The following is a 26,845-nucleotide window of genomic DNA, read 5'->3' on the forward strand; positions in this document are numbered from 1 at the left end:
CCAGGCAAGAAGTTAGAAGCAGGAAACAAGAGTGCAAATATATTCCTAGAAGTCGTTACTGACCATTTTCAAACTATCGGTGGAGCCTGTCTGAATGAAATCACTGAAACAAATTTAAATGATTGTACATGTTGTGTAGATGACGACTGGTGTACGACAACCCAAGAATTTCCATGTAAAGTGCAGGTTTTGAGCCATGCTTGCTGTATCAGACTACCCCAAGTCTGGCCCTTATGGCTGAGAGCTTGCTGCTCCTACCATCTACTTGGTTACACCGTATTCATGTGCAGCGGCACAACCGTGGTGGGCCTTGGCTACCACTTCCATCTTAAAATTAGCTTCATATCTGTTTTTCTGTTGGAGGCAATGAGGTTTTACAGCCGCTGGAAATTAATGTTTACCCAGAGAGAGTGATGCTGTTTTTGAAGGAGTAAAAACTTTCCCTGTCTTTAAAAGTACCGGTAATTGGTCACTACAAGGTTTATTGTGATTGGCCTGTCCAGGCAGTGTAATCAGAATGCACCTTGGATCCTGGCTGATTGTTTATTGTAAGTCAACTGTTGCAAGTGGCGACTGGGGTATACCGTGCTGTTATTTTAAGGTATGTTGGACAGTTTTATAATACATTTTTATTGTTTTAATATATGCAAGGCAGATATAGCCATCAGCTTAGCACACCAATGTAAAAATCAATTTTAATAAAACCAAAAATAAAATGCAAGAAACATTCAGCTGGTCAGGTAGCGCAAGATGGAGGAGTGGTGGTGTGGAGAAGGAGAGTCACCTTTATCGGTCAAATATCATTCAGAACTGGGAAAGATGAGAAAATATAGTTTTAAGTTACAGAAAGACGACAAAGAATGGAAACAGCAAATAATGCAAAGCCACGATGGTGTCAGTGACCTGGATTAGATTCAGGGCCCTGTGTTTGATGACAGCAATTAGAGACAAAACAAGCAAGATGTTAAAGCTGTGAGATGCAGGTCAGAGCTTTTGAGAAATAAAAAGAAAAATGCCAGAAATGTTCGTCAGATTAGACAGCGCGGAAAGTGGGGAGGGGAAAAAAAAAGCACAAAGGGAATTTCAAAAATTACCAAAGAAACTCTTCCTGTATGTTGCTCAGAAGGATGTCACAATTTTGTGATGACTGAATAAATGTGCTTGAACCACATAGGTGTCCTTTGGTTAGATCTGTCTCTCCCCCACGTTCTAAAGACGTGATAGGGTAATTGGCCATAGTAATATGTCCTTGTAAAGAGGTGGAATTTGGAGAGTGGAGCAGAGGAGTTGGAGATGAAGAGAGTAGAAAAATTTGGAATAAATATGGGATCGGCATTGATTCAGTCAGCTAAATAGCCTGTATGTGTATTGGACATCTCTGGAACACTCTGAGATTATAGTTTAATACACTTAGACAAAACCAAGGTAAAACAAAAGCTCTTACCAGCTGCCATGTGGATGAGAATACTCTGATTCGGACGCAGATTTGCATAGTCATAGATCATCATGTACGCTGCGGCATAATTGACCGAGATAGCAGCTGCTTCTTGAAAACTCATCCCATCAGGCATCAAGTATGTACAATTGACTGTAGTTACCACCAGCTCTGTCCAAAGACCTCCATCAATATTCATCATAATGATCTTGTCACCAACCTAAAGAAGAAGCAACCAGAATTAGGTAATAGACTTGGCAAACAACCGCTAAGAAAATAACAGTGATCCAGGGAAACAGTCAGGGCAGTTGTTGGCTTGGAGACTAGGATGGGGGCCCAAGAATCAGCATAGGGACTTCTTCTTCATGGGCTTCTCTATGGTGTTTAAGCAGGTGGGATCAGACTTCAATTGCATTCCCATTTCTAGGATCTGCAACCATAAATTATTGGGGGAGGTGGGGGTCCCCTGAATGGAAATTTCCAAGCTACTTCGCATCACTGAAATACTCCAATTCTTTTGACTGACAATTGTCACACAGGGAATTGTACTGTTCCTGCGCAATACTGTTGTAGACTAGCTCAGGACGAGCACCTGGAGCAGCAATTCCTTACATTTAAATGTTTATCAAATGCAGTGGTGGATTAAAATTCCTATAAAATCCATACTTAACTGATCTCTTACAATTCTGGCTCCCAAATTTGCCCCATAGCCAGATTCCTCCCACCAGTGAGAGGCCTCAGAACACATTGGCAGTACTAGGCTTATGACTGAAATATTTGTTAGTGCACAACTGTAGCGTCCATCCATCCATCAGAATCCAAGGACACAAGTCTGCTCCAGTCATTACCAACCTTTTGTTCTTGTCACACACACCTCAAACAACTTTGCCCACACATATTTATTCAAAGAGCCACAAGGCAGCATTTAAAAAGTCAGTGGTTTCGCTGCAAAGTGCACAGAAAAGCAATACCCAATGTCCAAACTTTGTGATGATCTCCAAAGATCTCCAACCAGGTACCACTGGTCCTTCTTCAGAGACCCCATGAGGCAAGATCAGAGAATGGACTGTAAAGACAACAGTCTACATGAGCTACATCAAACAGATACCAACATTTAACCATTAAGTTTAGCCAATGTGGTGGACCTTGGGATTAATTTGTAACAGCATTTCTTTTACATTGAGATAGCCCAGGTAAGTTTTTCAAAACTCCCAAGATGGAAAGTTCACAATGTGCCTGGGGAAAGAATGCAAGCCACATTCTTTTCAATGTTTCATTTCGGGTTTTTAGACTACAATGCCAGGAAAAAAAACCATAATTACTGCCCGTTCACACTGGGCACCTTTTTAGGCTGCAAGGACCTGAGTGCAACAGTCCCGGTGGTTGGACGTGCAGTCGAGTGGGTGACCGACGACTAATTTTTCCAGTACAATTTACACTGCAGGCTTCCTCCAAAAAGTTGTAGGGGTCCTGCAGGATACATCGTGGGGCAGGAATTGACTCAAAATTCCTGCACGCTTCTTTTTAGACGGCCCGTGTAGCGGCAAACTTCCTTGATTGTGTCGTTACATGTCTGCAGTCTGAAAACCATAATTCTGATTTTATTGGCTTGTTTGTAGATGGTACAACATAATTGAACTCAAATCTGACACAATCAGTCGCATTAGAAAACCAGACAGCAGCATTTAACACTAGCACTTATAGCCCGGAGTTACAATAAACCTGCAGTGACTGATAAAATGGTCATTCACAATTCACAAGGCTAATCTCAGACAAGACTATAGAAGGAAATGTTTTGGAAAACAGTTAAGTTCACCCCACCCTGCCCCCAAAAGCAAATTCATCTCAATTCAGCATCCTGAAGCAGCAAGTGTTTATGCAAATAGAAAAGCTCTTTTCATTTTCTCAGTGCCCTGCCTCCAAGCAGCTGCACCCCATTGCACATTTAGAAACGACTTTGGCGTTAGCAATACTGGCTCTATCCCCTTTGAGTTTGTGGAGATTTTTTTCAGAATCTTACACCAGCACACGTTTGCAACAATGAGCCTATAATTAGGTGGTTTGTGGGGCCAAATGATAGAAATATGAAATTAAAATACAAGACTAGCTTTCATCTTGTCCCTCTTCCAAGTCACTAAATTTAAATTTTAAATTTCGACATACAGCACGGTAGCAGGTCATTTCAGCCCATGAGTCCGTGCAGCCCAATTTACACCCCAGTAACCTACACCCCCGGTGTGCTTTTGTACAGTGGGAGGAAACCGGAGCCCTGGAGAAAACCCACGCAGACACGGGGAGAACGTACAAACTCCTTACAGACAGCGTGGGGGTCGAATCGTAGTCCAGTCCCGATTGCTAGCGCGATAAAGGCGTGGCACTAACTGCTTCGCCAACTGTGCCACTTTAATTATACACTTTTCAAAAATAGAGAATACAAATGGAATAAATTTGGGGCAACTTGGGTACAACCTGAATTACGTTATAGAATCCAAAAGAACTTCACTATCTCAAGGCACACTTGAATCAAGGAGCTTACACTTCGTCTTCCAAAAAGAAAAAAATTTCCTAATTTACTCAAAGATCACGATGTAGGTTTTTAAATAATCATGTTCCTGTTCTGAATATTCAGGACTTTAATGGTTCAGCAATACCCAACCAATCTAATGAAACCTTTTCTCCAGCATTAGAATGCCGACCATTCCACATTTAGCTTAACACATGAAGCCACCAGAAGCTTTACCACTATCCTTGGTTCAATCTCATATCTTACCAATAACCACAAAGTGAAAAAAGTACTGGAACATTTTACAACTCAGAGCCCAGTCTCACTAATACTGGAGTGAGTCAAAGTAATTGAGTTTTTAAAATTCTTCCTTATAATGTAATAAAAACCATTATGTATTGAATTAAGTTCCAAACAGTTCTCCAATTGCATTGTGTAGACCAAACATAATACCATCTTAAAATTGTGGGCAACATAAAACTGAACAGCAGTCTATCGAGTTCTTCAAACCTTTCAATAAGGTCAGCAAATTGGTGATCATCTTGTATATTTTTAAGTACAAGTGATCCTCCTAATATCCATCCTGTCTAAACTTCTCAAACTTGTTTCATTCAAGTCCAGTCTTAATTTTCTAGATTCCAGGTGATACGAGCCTAGATTGTCCACCTCCACCCTTTCCAGGCATCGTCTAGCAAACCTTCTCCAAACAGTTCCAAAGCATCTTCACCCTTCCTCAAATAAGGGAACATAATAAATACTGAAGAGGCCAAGAGGAGATACAAAATTTAACACTCCATAGTTAAATTATTAACATCATTCATCCTCAAGGAAAGTTTGTGTGAATACGCATAAAGAAATATCAAACTGCATTCAAATAGAACTGCATGAGTGTTCAAAACAGCAGACAAATTAGATATTGATGTCACCTATAATTTGAAACTATCTTCCACAAATTAGTAGCAAAAGTGAAATCTCAAGTATAGTTTCTGACATTAACAACTTTAGCATGGATGGTGTAGGGGCAAGATATTGGGCCATATAGTGTAAAGGTTACTTTATGGATCAGGTTTGATGGGCCAGTACTTTCCCTCCCTTCATTTTGAAAGGTTTGACCAACAAAATGTTCACATGCCCATTCCACAACAGGTGGATGAGAACCTTGCTAGCTCACTCTGAACATTAGATGATGAATTTAAACCTTTTTCTTCCTTGCTCATTATCCACAAAGCAGCACGGCAGACATCTTCACCCAATGCCATATCTGACACTGGAGGCACAAGGTGAAAAATAGCTAGGTTTTTGCTACTAAACTTTAATCACTGATATGTGGCAATAACAAGGAGAACCAACAGTCAATATCATATTATTCTAGACCAAGTCTTCCTCAGTAAGTGGCTGTCATCTCTTAATAGAATATTGCTCCTCCACTACCTCTAGACTCATAACTCATCCCTCCAAAACTCAATCTAATGCAATTAAACTCTCAACCAGTGGTGCAGTGCTAATTTTTTTAAGATGCAGAAGGTCACGAAAAATGACAACAAGGAGGTGCAGGAGCTGCCCCATGGAGGTTACTTCATTGTAAATTTCTTCCCCCAAACTCAGCTCTACTCTCCTTTGAATTTCCCTTTCGAAACCCACCTGTAACATTGAGGCACATCTCCCAACAACTGCTACTACCTCAATACCCATTAATGGGACATGGAAATCTGCACACAATGATCTGCCACCCAAAACCTACTCTAACAACTGTCCAGAATTTTCCTTCTGCACGACTCCCCTTTTTTTCCTCAGTTGAATGCAACTAGAATGATATCAGGAACAAAAGGGTCAACATTCGAGGAATAATTGTCAGCTCTTGGAATGTACTCGTTGGAGTACGGGAGGTCAAGGAGGGATCTCATCGAGGCATTTTGAACGCTGAAAGGCTTGAACACAGTAGATATCCCAAGGCTGTTTCCCATGGGAGGGGACTCTAGGACAAGCCGGCATTACTTCAGGATAAAAGGCATCCATTTAAAACGGAGAAGCAGTTAAATTTCTTTAGTCAGGGAGTCGCGGGTCGGTAGAACTTGTTGCTACAGGCGGCTGAGAAAGAGAGGTCCTTGGGTGCATTTAAGGAAGAGATTGCCAGTGGATCATTTTGGGGAGAAAGCCAGGGAGTGGGACTGAGCGGAAAGATGGATCAACTCTTGATTAGAATGGCAGGGCAGACCCAATAGGCCTACTTCTCCTCCTACATCTTGTGATCTGATACTATTAATTATTGTACCTGTCTCCACCACCGTTGCTGCCAACACACTCCATGCGCTCATCAGTCAGTGGGATGGTGGGGGGGAGGGGAAAGAAAATAACTCTTACATCCACCCCAAGCACCTTAAAACGATGTGACCCTTGTGTTAGCCATTTCTGCCCTGGGGGAAAAAAAGCCAGCCACAAGGTTATTTTGCCTGACTGCCATTCCTGCAATTTGGGCCATGAAATGATACAAACATCCACAGAGATATGCAGCAGGAAGGAGTCAACATACCAACCCAACGAAGTAATCAGAGGAAAATAAAGAGGACGAATTCAACAAGTGGGGGGAGGAGGGGGTGGAAATCATTTTCCCTGTGACAGCGAAGGCACCGTTCATAATGCTCTGGGGAGAAAAACGCATTGCTGCAGGGAGTGGCCAGAAGATGCTCAAAAACTGGAAACCTCTCATTTCCAGACAGCAAGTTAAATGCCCCTTTTTGCCCTTCCAGGTTAATTAAATTGAACAACGATTAAAAAAAAACCAAGCAAATTAATTGTTCGACCAGAGAGAGAAAGGGGTAGGGGGTGGTTGAGGGGGGGGGGTGGTTGAGGGGGGGGGGTGGTTGAGGGGGGGGGGTGGTTGAGGGGGGGGGGTGGTTGAGGGGGGGGGGGTGGTTGAGGGGGGGGGGTGGTTGAGGGGGGGGGGTGGTGAAGGAATGAAGTATGGCAGAGCTTGAACATTTCGGACACAAGTATGAAAAAAAGACAAGGGCACCAAATGTAGGAGACTTTCGCAGAAATACCGGGACAGGGGCTGAAAATACAAAGACCAGGTCCCGTTAGACAAGAGAGAGGAAATGGGAGTGGTATCATTTCAGAACATCTGGTCTCCCACTTTCCTTTAACAACTTTCTTAATACTTCAACGCTCATCTATCACTTTTCTTTGAAGATTTAGATGCAAGTCAATTCCGCGGAACGCAGGCTTTTCCCTTCAAACCCCGCCGGCAATGAAAGGGCTTCGTGCTGGGAGCACAGACACTGATTTGGAACGTGACCAGGTGACATATTTGGGGAGGGGAGGAGGGCAGAAGGTAACGAAAGAAATTTTTTAAAAAGTTTTGTCCACGTTTCATTTGAAGTTAGGGCCGAGCAACACGCGGCGAATAAGTCACACTGGGTTCAGGGCCGAACGTCTCCGCAGGCAACTCGACCACGAAGACAAGGGGGCGGCGGCGGTTTTCCCTCTTGGCCAAGCAGGGCTTTCCTCCACCTCAAAGCAGCTGTTTAAAAAAAAGACTGGGAAGATGAGAGAGAGAGAGAGAGAGAGGGAGAGGGGGGGGAGAGGGGGAGGGAGAGGGGGGGGGAGAGGGGGGGGGAGAGGGGGGGGGAGAGGGGGGGGGAGAGGGGGGGGAGAGGGAGGGAGAGAGAGAGTGAGAGCGAAGGAAGGAGAGAGAGAGGGGGGAGAGGGAGAGAGAGTGTGTGTGTGAGAGAGAGTGGGAGAGAGAGAGTGTGTGCGAGGGAGAGGGAGAGAGAGTGTGTGTGTGAGAGAGAGTGGGAGAGAGAGAGTGTGTGCGAGGGAGAGGGAGAGAGAGTGTGTGAGAGAGGGAGAGACAGAGTGGGAGACAGAGAGAGAGGGAGGGAGGGAGAGTGTGTGTGTGAGAGAGAGACAGAGAGAGAGTGAGAGCGAGGGAGGGAGGGAGAGTGTGTGTGTGTGTGAGAGAGACAGAGAGTGGGAGACAGAGAGAGTGAGTGAGAGCGAGGGAGGGAGGGAGAGTGTGTGTGAGAGAGAGAGAGACAGAGAGTGGGAGACAGAGAGAGTGAGAGAGAGCGAGGGAGGGAGGGAGAGAGTGTGTGTGAGAGAGAGAGTGAGAGCGAGGGAGGGTGTGTGTGTGTGAGGTGTGTGTGTGTGTGTGTGTGTGTGTGTGTGTGTGTGTGTGTGTGTGTGTGTGTGTGTGTGTGTGAGAGAGAGAGAGATAGAGAGACAGAGAGAGTGAGAGAGAGCGAGGGAGAGTGTGTGTGTGTGTGAGAGAGAGAGAGATTTGCGAGCGAACCCTCTTACCTTCCTATCGATCACCAGATCCCCGATCGCTTCAATGACACCGGCGCATTCGGTGCCCAGGGAATGGTGTTTCCCAAACGCACCCTGTCTGACCAACAAATCGGAAAAATTCAAGCCGCAAGCCTGAACCCGGACTAGGATCTCATCGGACTTGAGCGCTGGGACACCCTTCTTGACTTCAACCTTGACTTTATCATAACCCCCGACGCCACTGAGCACAATGGCTTTGTAACAAATCTCGGGTTCTTTTGCTTCAGTGACCTCCTGCTGTTCTTTAGGTTCTTTGACTTCTTCCCCAGTCATTTTCCCCCCGATCTCTTCACACACACACAAAAAAACCCTTTACAAATAAAACCCAAGAGCAAATGTTGGGGGGTGGGGGAAAGGGAGGGGGAAGAGAAAGCCCCACTGAACTGCAGGCAGAAACAAAACGATTCTTCAAAAGAGCATTAGACCAGCTGCAATCCAGCCACTGGGTTCGAAGAGTCCACCAATACAATCCCCACAATGACAACATGGAGCTGAAATTTAAAGTGCACATCGAACGTCACGGACTCTTCAACCAGTAGTTTCATTTTTTAGAACACGTCACCCTTCTAATTTTTTTAACCAATTAACATGCAAACGTTTCCACACAATGAGAGGGCTGATTGTCTGTAAAGAAGCACTTTTTAAGATACGGGCAATTGTGTTCAGTTAATTAAAACAGAGCTGACCCAGGAAAAGGAACATCCCCCCCCCCCCCCCCCCCCCCACCCCACCCCAGAAGGTTTGGAAATCAGCTCAATGTCAAAATATTACTACTGGTCCCTTCATGGGATCTCATGACTGTGCCTTTTCCAAATGACTTATTAAATTGTGTTTTATGTTCTCCAAATATGAGAATATGCCTTTAAGAAAAAGGGAATCGTACACTTTATTAAAAATCAATTTCCTAATAACAAGCAAGGTTTAGATGCAGTTTCCTTTGACAGCAATGGGAAAAATTAAAACGTAAATCAAGATAGAGGCTAATGCAGTTACAGTCAAACATCAGCGTCAGATAATTTCCATTGTAATCTCCCCCACAAAGATTTAATCCAAACATAATTCTACTTACTGTGGCTTGCAACAGGATACAGTCGTGACCATTGCATGGCTTCCTGTGAAGCGTTGGGGAGAAGAATGCTGGTTGCGAATGTAAATCGAGCAATTTTTCTCTGTCAATTCCCCCTTTGCCTCATGTGGATTTCTAGTTTCTTGGGTGAGTGCCGATAGTTTCTGTTGTCCCTGCTCAGAGACTTCATTGATTGTGTAAGGTTTGAGGCATCTTGGTTAACAAGAGGTCTGGCACTGCTACATAGCCTCAAGATATAAGGTGGTTGTTTTAGGATGGAAATGGGGAGGAAAGGCTTTTCCCAGAGACTGGTGAATCTGTAAAATTTTCTGCCCATTGAAGCAGTGGAAGTGACCCCAGTAAATGTATTTAAGGCAAGGTTGGATGGATTGAATGGTGGAGAAGGCACAATGGGCACTCTGACTGGTTGAATCAGTCTGGTATGGGCGTGCCAACACTCAGGACAAGAAATAACTCACCCTGCGACATCACGGGCACCAGTCTTCACTCCATTGAGGACATCTTCAAGAGGCCGGGATGAAGAAAGAAGCTTCTATCCTCCCACCCCATGCCCTCTTCACACCGCTACCACCTGGAAGAAGGTACAGGAGCCTAATGATGAACACTCGACGACACAAAGACAGCTTCTTCCCCTCTGCCGTCAGATTCCCGACTGAACAATGAACCATAGATACTCGACAAAAAAACCCATAGGGATGAGGCCAAGATGGTTCAGCGTGGACTAGAAGGGCCTGTTTATGTGCTGTAAAGTTGTCTGGTTCTATGGTACTAACTTTGTTTTTTTTTCCTTTTTTCTTGCATTGGCTCATAAGGTTATTTTATATAAATGTTTGCCCTGTGATGCAGCCACAAAATGGCAAATTTTGTGATATGTCAATGACAATAAATTCTGATTCTGAGTCAATCTTCTTTATGATGGTCTGAACCGTCACAGACCTCCAGCTAAGGTGTAACTAATGACTTACATCTATTGCTTTTTTTCTCTTTATATTTTGACCCACTTTATTTTATTTTGTTTAAATGGAAATCAAGAATCAAAAATAACGTATTCTGCATTTAGCTAGAAATGTTATTATATTACACATTTTTTGCACAATTCAATGTTGGAAGCTGAAATCTAATTAGTAAATGTGATTAGCACCTTTGTGGCTCAAGCTTACAGATGAAGGACACTGAGAAACATTAATCAATGTACAATGCATGCTTGGTGTTGCTGCAGCAACAATTGAGATTACACACGATGTTTGAAAGTCACGTGGTGCTTTGACTGGAAGTGCAGTTCTGAGAAGCAGGAGGACTGCACACTTGACCATAAGTCAGAGGGCCTCCTTACCTGAGTCATCGTCAGGGCAGTTACCACCAAGATTATAATTTTTTTGCAATAGTTTCACCGTTTAATGCCAGGCCTAATGTTTGGTAGGGAGTGGGCAGTGCTCTCAGCATCATTCAGTTTTCAAGTCCATGGTCACCTATTATCCACCAGAGATAAAAGTAAAGGTAGAGGTTCCATTATTATTCTACATTTAGAATGAATTTTAAATTTTATCCACCGTAAGGCAGTCAGAGAGTCGCCACTTGGTCAAGTGCCCCTCACAGAAACCTACAGCACCTGGTGTTCCCCTCCAAGTCCTGACCAGTCCTGAGCCTGCTTAGTTACCAATCTCAGATGTTTTCAGGCTATTAGGTCCTGTAATTGGTGACAGTTACAATCCCATCCCCCCCCCCTCCCCAGCCCACCGTTCCTAAAAAGAGCCAAAGAAGATCCAAACTCACTCTTTGGGACAATTGTTTTAATCGAGGACTTCCAATTTACATGTAATTCACCATAGTGTTTCAAATTTTTTGATTCTTACTCAACAGCTCACAAGCACATGGAAGGCTTGGGATTCATAAAGCCTTGCATCTGAGGGAATTTCTCCTTAGTGGCACCGATACTGATGGAAAGTCATGTGTGTCATACCAGTGTGTACCTCAAGTAACATTAGAAACTACAGTTCAATGGGTTTGTGTATTAGTCCTTTCAAAGAACTTAACTTCACCTTTTGCATACTAAACATTGTCAACCATGCTTCAGTCCTTTAAGCCGTTGTTTTTGTCCTCAATGATTTAGGGTCCAAGTTTATTCTATGTGTGTGGCATTTGTATCCTTATTATGAAATTTGATAGAGTAAAACCTCTGGTATGGGGGATTGGTTGATGCCGAATAAGTGAGTTTTCCAGTTGCTTGAGACTCACTCTATCATTGTTTAACTAATACACCTGCATTAAGAATAAACAGTTTAAAAGACAAAAATGTTATACTGTACTTGCACTGAACAAACTCCACTTACATATATAAACCTTAACCTTTTTATGTTATATTCAGCTACATTCTTTGAAAACTTTTAACCTTTATTGCATCTTCAGGTTCCTTATCCTCCAAGGAGCTGCCTGGAAGAAGAACAAAAACTATAGATAGTTTACCCACCCCCCCCCCAACTTTACAGATAAAGCCTTATTAAAATATATATATATATAAAATAATATACTAATAAGGATAACAACTCTTACTAAGCAGGGATAAGAAAACACTTTAAGAGAGACACCCCAATGGTGAGGGGCATCAACCAGGTTTTTATCCTGGGCGACACCATTCCTGTTTCACACAACTGTATTCGAACAGCTACTACGAGCAAAGCATGACCAAGGCTCTCCGCTGGCTGAATATTTGCTTCTATCTTCACCAAAGGTTTACATGTTACTTCAGAGAACGTTTACTTTTATAATTTTAAACTTTTATTCAAATTTTTGTTTTATCTTGCTTATTTTAATTTTTTAATGTATTTATTTTCCTCTTTTTTTTTGCCGGTTGCTTGAATTCTGGATAACAGGGGTTTTACTCTATTTAAGTATTTCATTGATCCACTGTGCATTATATGGTGGGATAGTTAATTAGTGCTGCCAAAGGAGTTCCTGCCAAGTGGAAATTCCTAACCCCACCATCCCACCCCTTCCAATCTGTTCACAACAGGCTAACACACTCCCTCATGACGTTTAAAATACTCAGACACAGGGAATATGGAGAGGGTCAGTGGGCACAGTAATATTCCTGGCTTCTCACCAGATCTACTGTACAAATACTTCACTCGATTTTTCCCTCTGCCAGTTTCTGAGAGCTTTTCATGGTGTTTGCATTTGTGCTGGTATCAATTTCGCACGATAAATAAACAAAAGTCCAAATATAGCTGGTTGATATAACAGTGAAGATATTACTTCCTGAACACTTTTGGGCGTATTTTATGGATTTTGGGATGGTGATTATAAAAATCACCTAAAGATTTTAGATCATGTACCTTTTTATTAGATATACAATCACCTATTTTTGTGATTCCCTGTCATATTTTAAGTCTACTTCAAGCCTACAAAACCATGAAGTGTAAAATGCCATTGAAAATTCATTTAATGCATTCGCACTCCTTCCCCGCTGATCTTGGTGCAGTCAGTGACCAACATGGTGAAAGGTTTCACCAGGACATTGCGACCATGGAAAAGCAGTATCAGGGCAACTGGAATCTATTAATGCTGGCTGACTATTGTTCGACACAGACATGAGAGGCATCAGATGCTGAGTACAAATGAAAATCAGTAGCCAAACATTTTTTAGGTCAGTTGAACTAACGCAATGTGTCGGCATCATTATGTGATTAAACGTTGCTACATTCAATAAAAAAATTTAATGTTTCTCCAACTTCCTACTGATACAGCAAATTTGAAATTATCTTTATGTTCAGCCATTTTTCTTTACAGGAAGGAAACCTTTTGAAAAAAAAGGTTGTCTAGTGATATTAAAGTGTACATGAATGAAAGTATTGAACTTTTTAATTCCCAGAATTATTTTTTATTCATCTCTATGCTCTCTCAAGACAAAATATTCTTGTCCATTTTTGGGGAAATTAACAAATAAATAGCTTCAAAAACAATTAATGAAGAAACAAGTTATTACATTATGTGCAGAAATGAAAGAACATTGCATTACATAAAGGTCATCTAAAGTACTTGTGTGTTTACTGTTAGTGAGTGTGGAACAGTAATTATGTTTGACCATGACCACTATGTGAACAATAAACTTCTAATCTTGTATGATAAAATTTCTAACATTGTTTAATAAAAATAAAATGAGAAAAACAGCCTCTTTTATGAATTTATCTGCTTGTAGACTTCAGATTTGTGAAAATATCAACCCCACTATGATTGCCTGTAGTGATTAGGTAGTTATTCAATCTTGTTTATTCCCTCAGATTTATTAGAAGTAAGTATCGACAATAATGAAAAAGATAAATGAGATTGAAATTTGAAATGCAGAATTGTGCAAAATTTGAAAAGTGCAAAATTTCTTTATTGGTTGGAATTTCTAGAAAGTGTTATATTACACGTATATGTTGAAACCTTTTTCATATTTTCCTATTTAACTAACATTGCCCAGCATATTACAGCTTTCTTATGTTGACTAGTCACTAGAAATGAAATAGAAAAGCTGTAGTTATGAACACTGGTGCCTTACATTATTAGTTTCACAGTGCTGACTTTACTTACATTAAGAGTAAAAGGGTGGTTTGGAAGAGAGTTGGCCCCATTAAAGATCAACATGATCATCTTCGCATGGAGCCATAGGAGATGAGTGAGACTTTAAATCAATATTTCTCATCAGTTTTCACTGAGGAGAAGATCATGAAAGCCAAGGAACTGAAGTAAACAAGCTACAATATCCTGGACTGTGTATGAAGTGACAGGGACATGTGTTGGCAGCTTTAAGGTGTCTGATCATGTCCATCCTCACACTCTGTGGGAAGCAAAGGAACAAATTACAGAGGTCCTGGGAGAGATATTTATATAATCTTTGGCCTCGTGTGAAGTGCTGGAAGATTGGAGGGTGGCTAATGTGCCGTTATTTAAAAAAGGGAGCAGGATGAAGCCAAAGAACTACAGGCCAGTGAGCCTGATGTCAATAGTGGGAAAGATGTATGAGGTAATTCTGAGGGACAAGATCTACCAGCATTTGGGCAGGCAGAGGCTGATTAGAGCATGGCTTTGTCCTTGGGAAATTCTTTCTCACAAATCTGAATTTTCCCAAAGAGGTGACCAAGAAGACTGATGAGAGCAGGGTAGTGGATGTTGTATACAGGTATACCCCACTTTAAAAATACAGGTACTCGAATTATGAAAATTTGCTTTTACGAAGAAAGCCGTGTTTGCTTTTACGAAAGGATTTGAATGGGTTTTCGCTTTTACGAAAATAGCCCCCAATAGTAATGAACGGGTCTTCGCTTTATGCCATTTCAGCTTATGAAAGGTTTAATAGGAATGCTCTAGTTTTGTAAAGTGAGGGGCATGGACTGTAGCAAGCCATTTGGTAAGGTTCAACATGGCAGGTATGTTTGGAAGATTTAATCACATGGGATCTAAGAAGAGCTTGGGATTCAAAAATGGCTGAGTGGAAGGAGAGAGAGAGTAGTGAATGGTTACTTTTCTGATTGGAGACTTATGTCCAGTGGTGCGCCCCTGGGTTTCATTTGGTGAACTGATGCAGCTATTAACATGCAACTTTCTGAACGCGAGAAATGGAAGCCGATACTAAATTTTAACTGCAAAACAATCCTGAATTAGAAGGGTTGAACGTCAAACCTGGTAATCCTTACAGTACAGAAATGGAGGTATAGGGTTATCCTACAGATGTGTTCAACATTTTATCGATGTGTTCCAGACAAATGGAAACATGCTTTTCTGATACACTCTTTGGTATATTTCATAATTTTATTCCACTCAATCTAAAGCCCCTTGGCATGTCAGAGTTGATCCCTGGTTGTGGTTTCTGCTTCTTGGATAAACACAAAGACATTATTTTCCATGCACCACCCTTTAGAAGATAGATCAATACAGTACTCAATGTTGTGCCGACCAATAAAAACCTCGTAACCCTCTATTTTTATTTAATCCATTTGCCTGTCTGAGAGCACCTAATGCTTCAGCCTCCACCACCACTCCTGGCAAGGCATTCCAGGCACCCATGGCTCTATGTGTGAAAAAACCTACCCCTGATGTCTCCTCTAAACTTTCCTCCCTTAACTTTGTACTCATGTCCTCTGGTGTTTGCTACACCTGCCTTGGGGAAAAAGCCCTGGCTGTCCATCTTAACCATGCCTCTCAGAATCTTGTAGACCTTCTTTGCTCCAGAGATAAAAGTCCTCACTCTGCTAACCTTGCTTAAAGCTTATTTTCCACTAAGTCTTCCTTATCTTTCTGGAACAAAGCAGAAAATTTCGTGAAGCCATGACTCCACCTTAATAAAAACCCTCGTCTTCAGAGGCGCCAATCACAAGAAGTTTTTTCATCTCCTTTTTAGTCTTTCGATCCATTTTCCCAACTGCCACTCTGGAATCTCTCCAACCTCTGATTGAGCCTATTTCCAATAAGCCCAAGGACTCAGCCACCAAAAAAAAACAAGTGGCACATTTTCAGGCCATAAATATTCAATGACAAGTTATCTGAATTCAAGACCCTGAGCACGGCCACAACTGAAATTTCAAGGAAAGGGCTAATTGGCGACGAGCAGCCAGTTCATGTTCACTTTGTCAGACTGTGTACAGATTCTGAATTTGCTTACCCTAGCGCAATTTGGTAAGGTTTGCACAGATATTTAAACGCACAGTAATTTCAGTTCCAAATACAGAAAAAGCTGTAAGAACTCAGCCAGGTCCACCAGCATCTAAGGAAAGAGAAACCAGTTAACGTTTTGGGTCAGGGATACTTTGAAAGCTGAGTTCTTTCTATTTCAGATTCCACCATTTGCAGTTTCAATTGTTTTGCTACCAATTATGTGATCAGTGTTTGGCTTCTTGCTCTTGTGCCCACTAAAGGTCAGTGTGGCATTAGGAGGAAGAGAGTGACAGGAACATGGACAGAGGTACACACAAAAAGGGGTGAATCGTTAAGCAAATTGCACCTTTTTTTTTAACCTAGAATTTTCGTGACACTCGGCAGCTATTTGTTCCAGAGTTTTATTGCCACCTTGCACCATATGCTAATTTTGCCTCCTTTGCTCCTTTTGAATGTCTAGCTGCAGTTTCAGATACCATAGTTCTGAGCTTTGCAACAGGTTCTGCCACCCTCAGCCCTGTGACCTCTCCTCCACCTCTTGTTAGATGTAACCTCAGTTAATCTTTGGGTTCTGGGAAGTCCAAGAGGCAGGGGAGAGAGTTGCACATTCTAGTGCACCAGGTGCTTCTCATTAGCACATTGACAATAATTTGAGCTGGCCTCCCATCAATGAAGGTTAAAAAACTGATTAAAGTGGTCCTGAAACAAGATAATGAGACTTTGGAACAGAGCTGGCATCATTAAGTATGTCTCTTTATCAAGGTTTAAGTAATTAGGACGAAGAAAATGCTGACATTGGAATCTCCCGTTCATTATTCTAATTAAAAAATTGCAAATACAGGTCTAGCAACAGGACCGTAGATTACTGTTTATTTCATCCCCATGTGGTTAGAAATATAGCTGTTCTGAATAAAATTCAGTCTTCACCTTTACTGGGTTGTTCCCTATGATTCTGGAAACATGATCGGTGGCTTGCTGGTGCCATGATGGCACATGACTAATTAACAGCAGTTCCTGACCATTGCTCTATCTGGAATATAGCAGGGAAAATGAATGATCATTGCCAGAACTTGGTGGTTTCTGAAGGAATTATAATAGAATCTAGATTCACCATGCCAAAAAGTAAGAAGGCTTTTGACAACAGATATTGGAAAATATACAATAAGTTAAATGTTTAGTTGAAAGCATATGAGGAGATCTTTGGGTTCACTGGAACGTTTGGCTTATTAGCCTTGGTTTCAATTAGGAAGAGTCTATCCAACACCACAAAGAAAACCTGGAAGATCAGAAGTTGAGTGAAGAAAAAGGCAATGATTCGTGTTTACCTGGATCTGCATCCCAGAGAGAAGCAGAGCTGTCTGGTGCCATGGCAACCAGCCGACATCAAGGGAAAGGTCGATCAAGTGCTCATATATGAGAAATTTTAAAGCTAAGAAATATCTGCCACACCTTTAAAGCAAACTATTGTTAATCTCTGTGCACTGCAGCCTTTGTGTGGAATGGAGATTTATTGAACCGTTAAAGGATAGCCATAGTTGTTACTTATAGACTAATAATGGCAGCTCACTGTGGACTGACTATTGGGTTTCCTTGGCAAGGCTAATTTCTCCTGAAGAGATTGTGGTAAGCCACCTTTTTGAATTGCTGCAGTCATGGTGAATATACTGTTGGGTAAGGTGTCTGATATTTAAATTCAATGAAAGTAAAGAGAGGGCAATATTTTCTCTAAATTGTTAGTTGTAAATTGGGGGGAAATTTGAAGATGGGGGCATTCCAACATCTCTGCGTCCTTGGAGCTCCAGATGGCCAAAGTTGTAGATTAGGTTAAAAAAAAATGGGGCCTGCTTCTGTGCTGTAGTGTTCTATGGAACTACTGTTTAATAACGCCATAGCGAGTTACTGTCATGCATTGTGAAGGTTGAAACCTCTGCAGATACGGTATGCTAGAAGTGTATGGATTATCACTTGTGTTGGAGGACTGAGTGACAATTAAATTTGGTGCTTTATTCGAAGTGACATCAAGTTTTTCCAGTATTGTTGGAGATGAGCTAAATCAAACAAGTAGAGTGTAGTCCATTGTACGTGAGACCTACCCAGCCCCTGATCTTCCCTTGTATCCCTTATAAGAGTGAGGTTGAATGTAAACTTGAGAAACCACACATCATATTCCTCTAGGACAGGTTTATGAATATTGTGGTTTCTATTTTGAGGTTACCCACTTCCATCTGATTCAATTATTTCCATCTCTTCTTTACCTACTCCTGTATTTTACATATATATATCTCTTCTTCCCACCCTCCCCTTCCAATGATTTCTCCTTCTACTTGTCTCTCCACATCTCACACCTCTATCCTGTCACCTCTGGATCCCTCCCCCACAGCATCTTTCCCCCTTTATATATGGATCTTTACCTTTTTAAAAAAATCCTAATCTTGATAAAGGGTTCTGTCTTGAAGCATTGACTGACCACTTCTACCCACAGTTGCTCTCTGACCTGATGAGTTCCCCTCAGCAATTCTTAATCTGCTCAAGATTCTAGGATCTGTAGCCTTTGCGTTTCTTCATTTAAATGATTGGTTGGTTAAGTTTATGCTCAGTGATAATGGCCAGAAAGCCATTTTTTAAAATAAATAGAAGTTGACCAGCATATAAGTCAACTCCTATTTTTCAGCCTCATTTTAAGGTTTTTATGGTATATCTGGCATATAATTCAACCCAAATTTTCTGGATGCCTGAGTTGGCCTGTTGACCGGTGCATAAGTTGACCCCTAAGATCGTGTGGATTGATTTGCCGGGCATTGGCTGGAAGTGAATTCTATCATGGAGGGTCCATCGAAACAACACAACTCATGATGAAAGTACGAAGTAAGCTTTAAGATGAAAGTGATAGAGAAACGGCTGCAAGAAAATTTTATGTATATGAGATTGGAGAAAGAAAGAATAGACTCCAAGAAAAATACCAAAAAGGCAATGTTCATTGAGAAAAGGAATCACTCATTGGAAAATCACGTTGTAGAATGGATGCGTGAACAGAGGCAAGATTGGTATATAGTCATCTGAAATTAAATAAGAACATTTGCACTGCAGTGGGCCAAGTCACACCCAGATCTCAGAACTGATTTGGAGGCTACAGTCAGCTGGTGCAACCATTTCATGAACAGGAAAAATCTGATATTACGACAAAAGACAAAAATTGCCCAGAAACTACCAAAAGGTCTTAATCATAAAGTTGTAAGTCTTCACCAGTTTGTTAACACGTAACTGGCATAAACACCAGTTTGCATTGGCAAATATCAGAAACATGGATGAAACCCCCATGAATTTCGACATGATAGGCAATAGAACAGTGGAATGGAAAGGTGTTAAAAAAGTGCAAACCAGAAGTACAGGCCACGAAAAGACCAGGTTTACTGTGGTGTTATCGAGCATGGCCAACAGGACAAAGTTAAGACCCATGGTTATCTTCAAATGCAAAATTAAACCTAAAATAAAATTCTCTGCAATTATTTTTGTACATTTTCATGAAAAAAGATGGATGGATGAAAATGGTGTAAAACTATGGATAGACAATGTGTGGAACCGGCAGTTTACACAAAGAATGGAATTTGCTGGTCTGGGATATTTATTTCGTACCCATTTAACTGAGAAGACTGAAAGTAGATTACCACTACGTAATAATTACGAGATGGTTATCCCGGGTGGTTGCAACCTTTCGATCTCTGCTTGTATAATCCATTCAAAGACCATGTGCACAAGGAATGGAATACATGGATGTCAAGTGTAGAAAAGTCATTTACAAATGGCGGGGCAATGTGTGCTGCATAGCTTGATGTGCTGTGTAACTTCATGCTCAAGGCATGGGACAAAGTTAAAGAAGAGACTGTGCTAAAATCATTTAAAAAGTGCAGAATCTCTTGTGCAATTGATGGCACGGAAGATCGTTTATTGTGGCACCCTACGACAAAGCTGAAACCGCCTCATCAGATATAGATTGGGACCTATTTGATGAGTGTTTAAATAGTGAGGATGGGGATGTGTTTGCCACCATCTTTGCCTCAGACGATGATACTGAGAGTGAATTTGAAGGGTTCTAAATGCGTTACTGTTTTCAATAAAAATCTCAATGAAAATCTGTTGCAGTTAGGTTTTTTGTTTTTCAAGGGTCAACCTATATGCTGAATCTGCTTTTCATGCGTCGATTTATACACCAAATTGGTTTTTCATGAGTCGACTTATTCACCGGATAGATGTGGATTGGATTTTGAGCTGAATTTAAGGTCTCAGAAGTATATCTGGCTTACAAGTTTTTGTGAGAGTTTTTTTTGGGTTTCATGACTCGACGTATGCATAAATATATGGTAGATATATTGGAGAGTTGCTGTCAAGGAGAAGTAGTGGAGTTTCTCTTATAGGAGGTTGTCAGTCTGCCACTTGTATGGCACATGAATTATCTGCTGTGTGCTCTCTCTGGTCTGTCTGTGATCTGACTTGGACTCTCTGTAGGCTGTCCCTGCGGTCATTTTGAGTGAAACACGAATGTCTACCAGATGCTGTGATTGTTGTAAAAACACAAATGCCAGAGGAACTCAACTGATCTCGCAGCGTCCACTGGAGGTAAAGATATATTGCCAACAGTTCGGGCCTGAGCCCTTTGTCAAGGGATAAGCAAAGATCAGGAAGGTGGCTGGATAAAGACTGGAGAGAGAAAGGGGGGAAGAGTCCAGACCAAAATCCAAAAAGTGTTAATTGGATTTGATAACAACATGAGAATTGATTTTGGTTCTGTGGAAGGAGACAAGGAAAAGGGAAGAGAGTGAGAGGCAGAGCTGGGGGAAAGGTGACGGGGGGAGAAAGAAGGTGGGCGGGGAGTTTACTGGAAAATGGAGGTCGATGTTAATGCCACCCAGTTAGAAGGTGCCCAGACGGAAGATGAGGTGTAGTTCCTCCAATTTGCGGTTGGTCTCAGTCTGGCAGTGCATTAGGTCATGGTCAGACATGTCAGCAAGGGAATAGAATGGAGAATTGAAATGGGTGGCCACTGGGAGATCTACGCTATTACTGCAGATAGAGCCAAGATCCTCAACAAAGTGATCTCCCAGTCTGTGCCCAGTTTCTCCAACGTAGAGGAGACCACAACGGAAGCACCAGATGCAGCACCGTAAATGACCCCCTGCAGATTCACAAGTGAAGTGTTGCTTCACTTATAAGGACTGTTTGGCGCCCTGAATGGTGGTGAGGGAGGGGGTCTGGGCGCAAGTGAAGCTTCCGACTCAGTGTCGCCAAGTGGACAATGGACAGCCATGGATAACTGTGAAGTGCAAGTTGTCAGCAGATTTACTGTAATTCTCTCTGAGCTGACCATAGATCAACCAGGAACTAACTGTGGACAATCAGTGGCTGGCTGTGCTTTGAATGTATTCTGTGATCTGACTGAAGACTAACTGGGGCTGACTGAGGACCATCATGTGAACTGACTACTGACCAGTTGTGCCTGACATTAGTATGAGTTTGATCTGACTGTGGGGTGACTAATCTCTAACCACAGATTGACTGCCTTTCTTTGTAAAAATGATTCAGTTCACCCCTAAGGTACAATATAAGGTGGTTATGTTATCATTTAATAATTCAGCATCAACTTTCTCTAAATTATCAGTAATACACTAAGTCCAGTGTAAATTCAGCATCTCTCTAGATCCACCCTACCATGTGGCAACATGGAAATAAAATCATCTGTATGATTTACACTTTTTATTTCTTAATTGTTGCAATAGTGGCCACCACTGAATCTCAAGACCATGAATCATCTTCAGAAAGAAAAACAAAGTTCATATTTCATGTGCAAGGTTCCTTGTTGGAATTGGAAAAAGAAAGAAAACACATCATTTTAAGTTGAAGAGATGGTGGCCTCATTATTACCCTCCAAACCCCCAAAAATGGAACCATCCTTGATTTTGGGGGTGTGTGTGTGTGTGTGTGTGTGTGTGTGTGTGTGTGTGTGTGTGTGTGTGTGTGTGTGTGTGTGTGTGTGTGTGTGTGTGTGTGTGTGTGTGTAAATGTGAGAGAGAAAGAGAGGACTACTGATGCTGTTACATTTGTCATTGTATTTGTATTTCCCTCTATGAGTTTCCTACCTCTGTGGGAATTAAAACTGCAGTTTGTTTTTGCAGGACTTTGCCAAACTTGATTAAGAAACAAAGTACGGTAATATAAGGTTATGAAGCAGATGTAGGGACATATGGACATTCGTTCAGGGAGGTGGCAACTATGTTTCCAGGGGCACAAGATTTGACAGCACAATCCCATCCTCTTTGAAGCTGATGAAGAACTCCTAAACTCTAGGTTGCTTTAATGATTTTGGCATCAGTTTGGTTTATTTTTGCTGCGATCGTCACCCATATGGTACCCCCCCCCCACCCCCCAGTGCAGATGGCATTAGACTCCGCAGTGCAAACAAACTCTATGCCTGTGAGATAATCCAACCCATGAATTTTCATGCCATTTGAGATTTGCCATTAAGATCACCCTCTTTAGTGGCCCTGCAAAGGAAACCAGAGAAAATAACAGTCAGAGGTCAGGATCTCCATCTGAGCGCGGTAACTGCAGCACAGAAGTAAAGGAAACCATGAACAATGAAAAGGGGACGAAGCACAGTGGTTAGGAATCAGATTGTTCACAATTCAAAAGGATGTTTGATTCGGCAGATTAACATATGAATCTGATTGTCTTTTGGAATAATAAATTAACTATTGGCTTCTTTAAGCTGCTCTATTGTGCAAGTGAGCCAATGCACTCCTGCTGCTCTTGTCCCCATACTCTCGATGCATAGAATGACTAATGTCAGCCTTGTTAGGGATGTGCCCACCTCCTGCCGCTTCCCAGTATTTGAAATTGAGCTTTGAAAGTAAAAAGAGGAAAGTTTTATCTTGCACAAATGCAACTGCATAGATATTTTTATTTTTCCCATTGTGTTTTGCTGTAATATAAAGTTCACACCTATTAACATTCAAACCATCAAGCTAAAGGAAGTAATTTTGTGAGGTGTCGTTGTGAGGTATCAGTGGACTTTTTTATTATAATATCTTATTTTTTAATTTTTAAGTATATTTAACAATTAACAATTATACAAAACACATCAAGAACCCTACTTCCTTCCCTTTTCTATCTAAACCCAGTTAAACACAGTGAAACACACAGAGCCATGTCATTACCACAATGTTGTATTCTTTAACCAGAAATGAACACATCCATATACTGGCATCAGTGAAGGGCCTACATGTGGTAGATAAGGCTGCCATATTTTCAGGAAGGTGTATATCCTTTTCTAAGATTATTTGTGGTCTTTTCAAGAGGAACGGAGCTGTTTATTTTCAAAGACCATCTATTGATGAGGAGAAGGGAGTCAGATTTCCATGTCACTGCTATACATTTCCCGGCCGCACAAAATGCAATTTCTGTAAATTTAATTTGGAAATTAGTTAACTATCTACCAATGCTTTAAAGTTCTCCAGCAGGCAAAGCTCTGGGTCCACTGGGAAGGTGACGCCAGGGTGTCATGGAGGTTGTATCAGAAGAGTCTCACCTTTGTACCAAGCCAGGTAGAGTGCAAAAAAAGGAGTCAACCTCTGTACCACACCTAAAGCAAATCTCTGACAATTCAGGTTTATATTTATGTAGTTTCTGTGGGATGAGGTACAGCTGATGGAAAATATTATAGTGAACCTAGCTAACAAACTTCTTTGACATTAATCTGACCAGAGTTGTTCATCAATTGTTATGTTCAAATCTGACTCCCATCTCACTCTAGATTTATGCAAAACTGGCTTTGGGCGTTCATTCATCAGTAAGAAATACATTCTAGAAATAAATATATACATTTCCCTCATTGAGCAGTTTCTCCACTTCATTGAGTCCAGATAAATTCATTTCAGGGCCCAAGCTGGCCCTAAGAAAGGATCTTAACTGAAGATAACAGAAGGTCTTGTTGGGCAGATCGTATGTCCTCTTCAACTGTGCAAATGACATAAAAAGACATTTTTCGTAGAAGTCTTCCAGATGTTGTATCCCTTTATGATGCCAAGTCTCCAGAATTTTGTTGTTTAAAGTCATGGGTATGAGTTCATTTTGTCTCAAAGGTGTTTTTGATGGCAATCTCCTTTTCAGTCCAGAACCTCCATGAGTCTCACACCATATTTTAATGAAGTTCTTTACAGTAAAGGTTGTCTGTCCTGCTGGATCTAATCCTGGAGTTTTGTTTATAAATAAAATCACTGCATACCTTCTCTTTTAGGGAGTGCAATTTGTATCCAGGATGAAACATGATCAGCTTCAATCTCATTTGAACCACCTAGTAGTATATTTTTTTAAACTGGGTCACCAAATTCCCCCTAATCTATGGGACTATTGAACGTTACAGACCCATTGGGAAGGGAGGAATGGACTGTTGGCAAAATCAAGAAATTTCTCTCAAAGAGCAGCCAGAATTGCTGCAGCCTTGGTTACAGATTTGTTTTCTGCTGAAGTATAGATTTGCATGATTATTTCCACACCCTTTTTTAGATTGCATACTAAAGCTGTTTGATTGTATTAAATGGTGCTAGAAATCATTTCTGGTTCAACTGGTCAACATTGGGAAATAGACCTGGGCCCTTCTGGACTCGTAATGTCAGACATTTTCATGGTGTTAGAGGCATATCTAATGATGTCATCAGGTGCACTCAGTCCTGTATCAACGCCCACTCTTGCATTTTCCTCTACAGAAATTATATAGTACAACCTAGCTATCCTCAGTTACCACTCAAAACTAAAACATGGAGTGAACCTGCAAGCCTTCAGCACAGGGATGTGATTTAAAGGATTCCCACTGTGCATTGATGTATTGCTCTCTGCAACTGCCTGATTTTTCCTTTTTATTCAAACAGCATTTTGCCAGATCTGCCACAGCAACACTTCCATGTAACTCACTGCAGAGCCACAAGCTGTGATCTCTACCCGCGTGATGGGCACATGCGATGCCGTGAGATCGAGCCACTCTCTGTGCTGGACTCAGTCTGTGTAGACAATCTTATATTAGAGGGGAGGGGCAGGGTCATACACACTGGAATCACACATGGCCCCTTTTCCATGATTTTCCTCAACTCTTTCTCTCCCTCTCTCTGAATCTGTTGTGTGGCTCCCATGGAGAGAGGCTCTTTAATTGCCTTTTCACGTTCCACGTGGAGCTGTCACCTCTGGACACCACTGCTCTTAGCAACCTTGCAGATAGAGATTTTAGACAAGATTCTGGGTGAAAAACCACACCTAATAAAGTTAAAACTGGATTTTATGGCAATTTCCTGTTTTACTGGTGAGTCAGATGACCAAAGATGTTACAAAAATGTTGCAATCAGCAAAATAACACAACTTAATATTTTGCCTCCTGTCAATAGATTTTCTTTGCCACGTGGGAGAGTGGTAACACATCCAGTTGTGCTGAGAAGGAAGAAAATGACTCCATCAGCAAAGAGGAACACATCCAGCCCTCCATAAATCTGCCTCCTTCGTAAAATGACTCAAACTTGATTGTGCCAAGTTACTTCATACAACAGCAAAGGTCAAAGGCGTCTAAACTCTGATTTAGTCCATCCCAGCTCAGAGAGCCTTCTGTTTGATGCTCCCTTTTCTCACCACCATTCTAAACATTCTTCACAATGTTTTAAATCCAGTAGTGGCTGTCAGAAGTAATGAGCTGCCTGGTTTGAAAAATAAGGATCTTGCTCATTCAATATTTTGGTAAATGCTGTTCATTTTATTATGGCAATGATTTTAAATCTGCCTAGATGTGCCTTTGCACAGAGGAAAATACGTGGTTTCATGAACTCAGCACAATTGCATAATTTCAATCTGTGCATCTGGTGAGATTGGGCGACACGGATAGCGTAACGGTTAGCACAACGCTATTACAGCACGAGCGACCTGGATTCGAATCCAGCGCTATCTGTAAGGAGTTAGTCTGTGTGGGTTTCCTACTGGCACCCCAGTTTCCTCCCACCCTTCAAAAAACATACGAAGGACTTGTAAGTTAATGGGTATGTTTGGGCGGCATGGGCTTGTGGGCCGGATGAGCCTGTTACCATGTCCAAATTTAAAAAAAAACAGATTGGTGGACAGGTCCAAAATATGTTTACAGCAATGTAAAAAGGTCACCTAAAGCACAGAACATATAGACAGTCCCTGGATCACAAAAGAAACTTGTTTGTAACTCAAATCTTTCATAGATCAAAAAATAAACATTAAGAATCACTGAATCAGGTGTGATGGGAGATTAAGCAGGCACAGGAAGAATGGTCTGATTCCCAACCCATCTTATACTCAAAAAAATGCCTCCCAGATTCACTCACTACACACCAGGGACAGTTTATAATATTTGGGGATGTGGGAGGAAATTGGACCACCCAATGGAAACCCAAACACTCACACAAGGAATATGAAAACATTTAAAATGTCATTTAAAAATTTTAGTGCATGCAAAACTCAATGCATTTGACATGGATTTATGCTAATTAATCACCTTCAATGGAGCTCCATCGGTCATTTGTACTATAAGATTAACAGAAAATGCCCAATTTCCCATTAATCAAATCACTGATCCTAACAGCAGAAACTGCTACTCAATTTATCACCATTTTATATATATAGCTGTGTCACTCAGAAACCAAAAATTATATATTTTCATTTCCTTATTCTAGAAATCTCAACCGTTGGAAATGGTTTGCTTCTAATTAAAGTAAAATCAGAAAATGCTGAAAAGAGAATTGATTTGATAATCAATAATTATTTCTAATTAAATTATCACAATGTAGCCTGTCGAATGACCCAAAGA

At 41.3% G+C, this 26,845-nt stretch overlaps 1 protein-coding gene across 3 annotated transcripts in view; it reads right to left on the bottom strand.

The window, feature by feature from the left end:
• Positions 1 to 8,755, bottom strand: part of vat1 (vesicle amine transport 1) — a 40,914-nt gene extending 32,159 nt beyond the window's left edge. The window contains exons 1-3 of one of the 3 annotated variants that reach the window (XM_069907319.1): positions 6,211 to 6,268; positions 2,407 to 2,501; positions 1,445 to 1,655 (exon numbers count right to left, since the gene is read on the bottom strand). In XM_069907319.1, coding sequence (XP_069763420.1) covers positions 1,445 to 1,655; positions 2,407 to 2,501; positions 6,211 to 6,253 — 349 coding nt within the window. In that variant the 5' untranslated portion in view covers positions 6,254 to 6,268. Of the gene's footprint in view, positions 1 to 1,444; positions 1,656 to 2,406; positions 2,502 to 6,210; positions 6,269 to 8,237 lie in introns of those variants that run through there. The other 2 variants (XM_069907317.1, XM_069907318.1) reach the window with 2 other exon arrangements.
• Between the last annotated feature and the right edge of the window lie 18,090 nt (positions 8,756 to 26,845).

This window comes from Narcine bancroftii, chromosome 12 (genome assembly GCF_036971445.1).
Source record: "Narcine bancroftii isolate sNarBan1 chromosome 12, sNarBan1.hap1, whole genome shotgun sequence".
Taxonomy (NCBI): Eukaryota; Metazoa; Chordata; class Chondrichthyes; order Torpediniformes; family Narcinidae; genus Narcine; species Narcine bancroftii.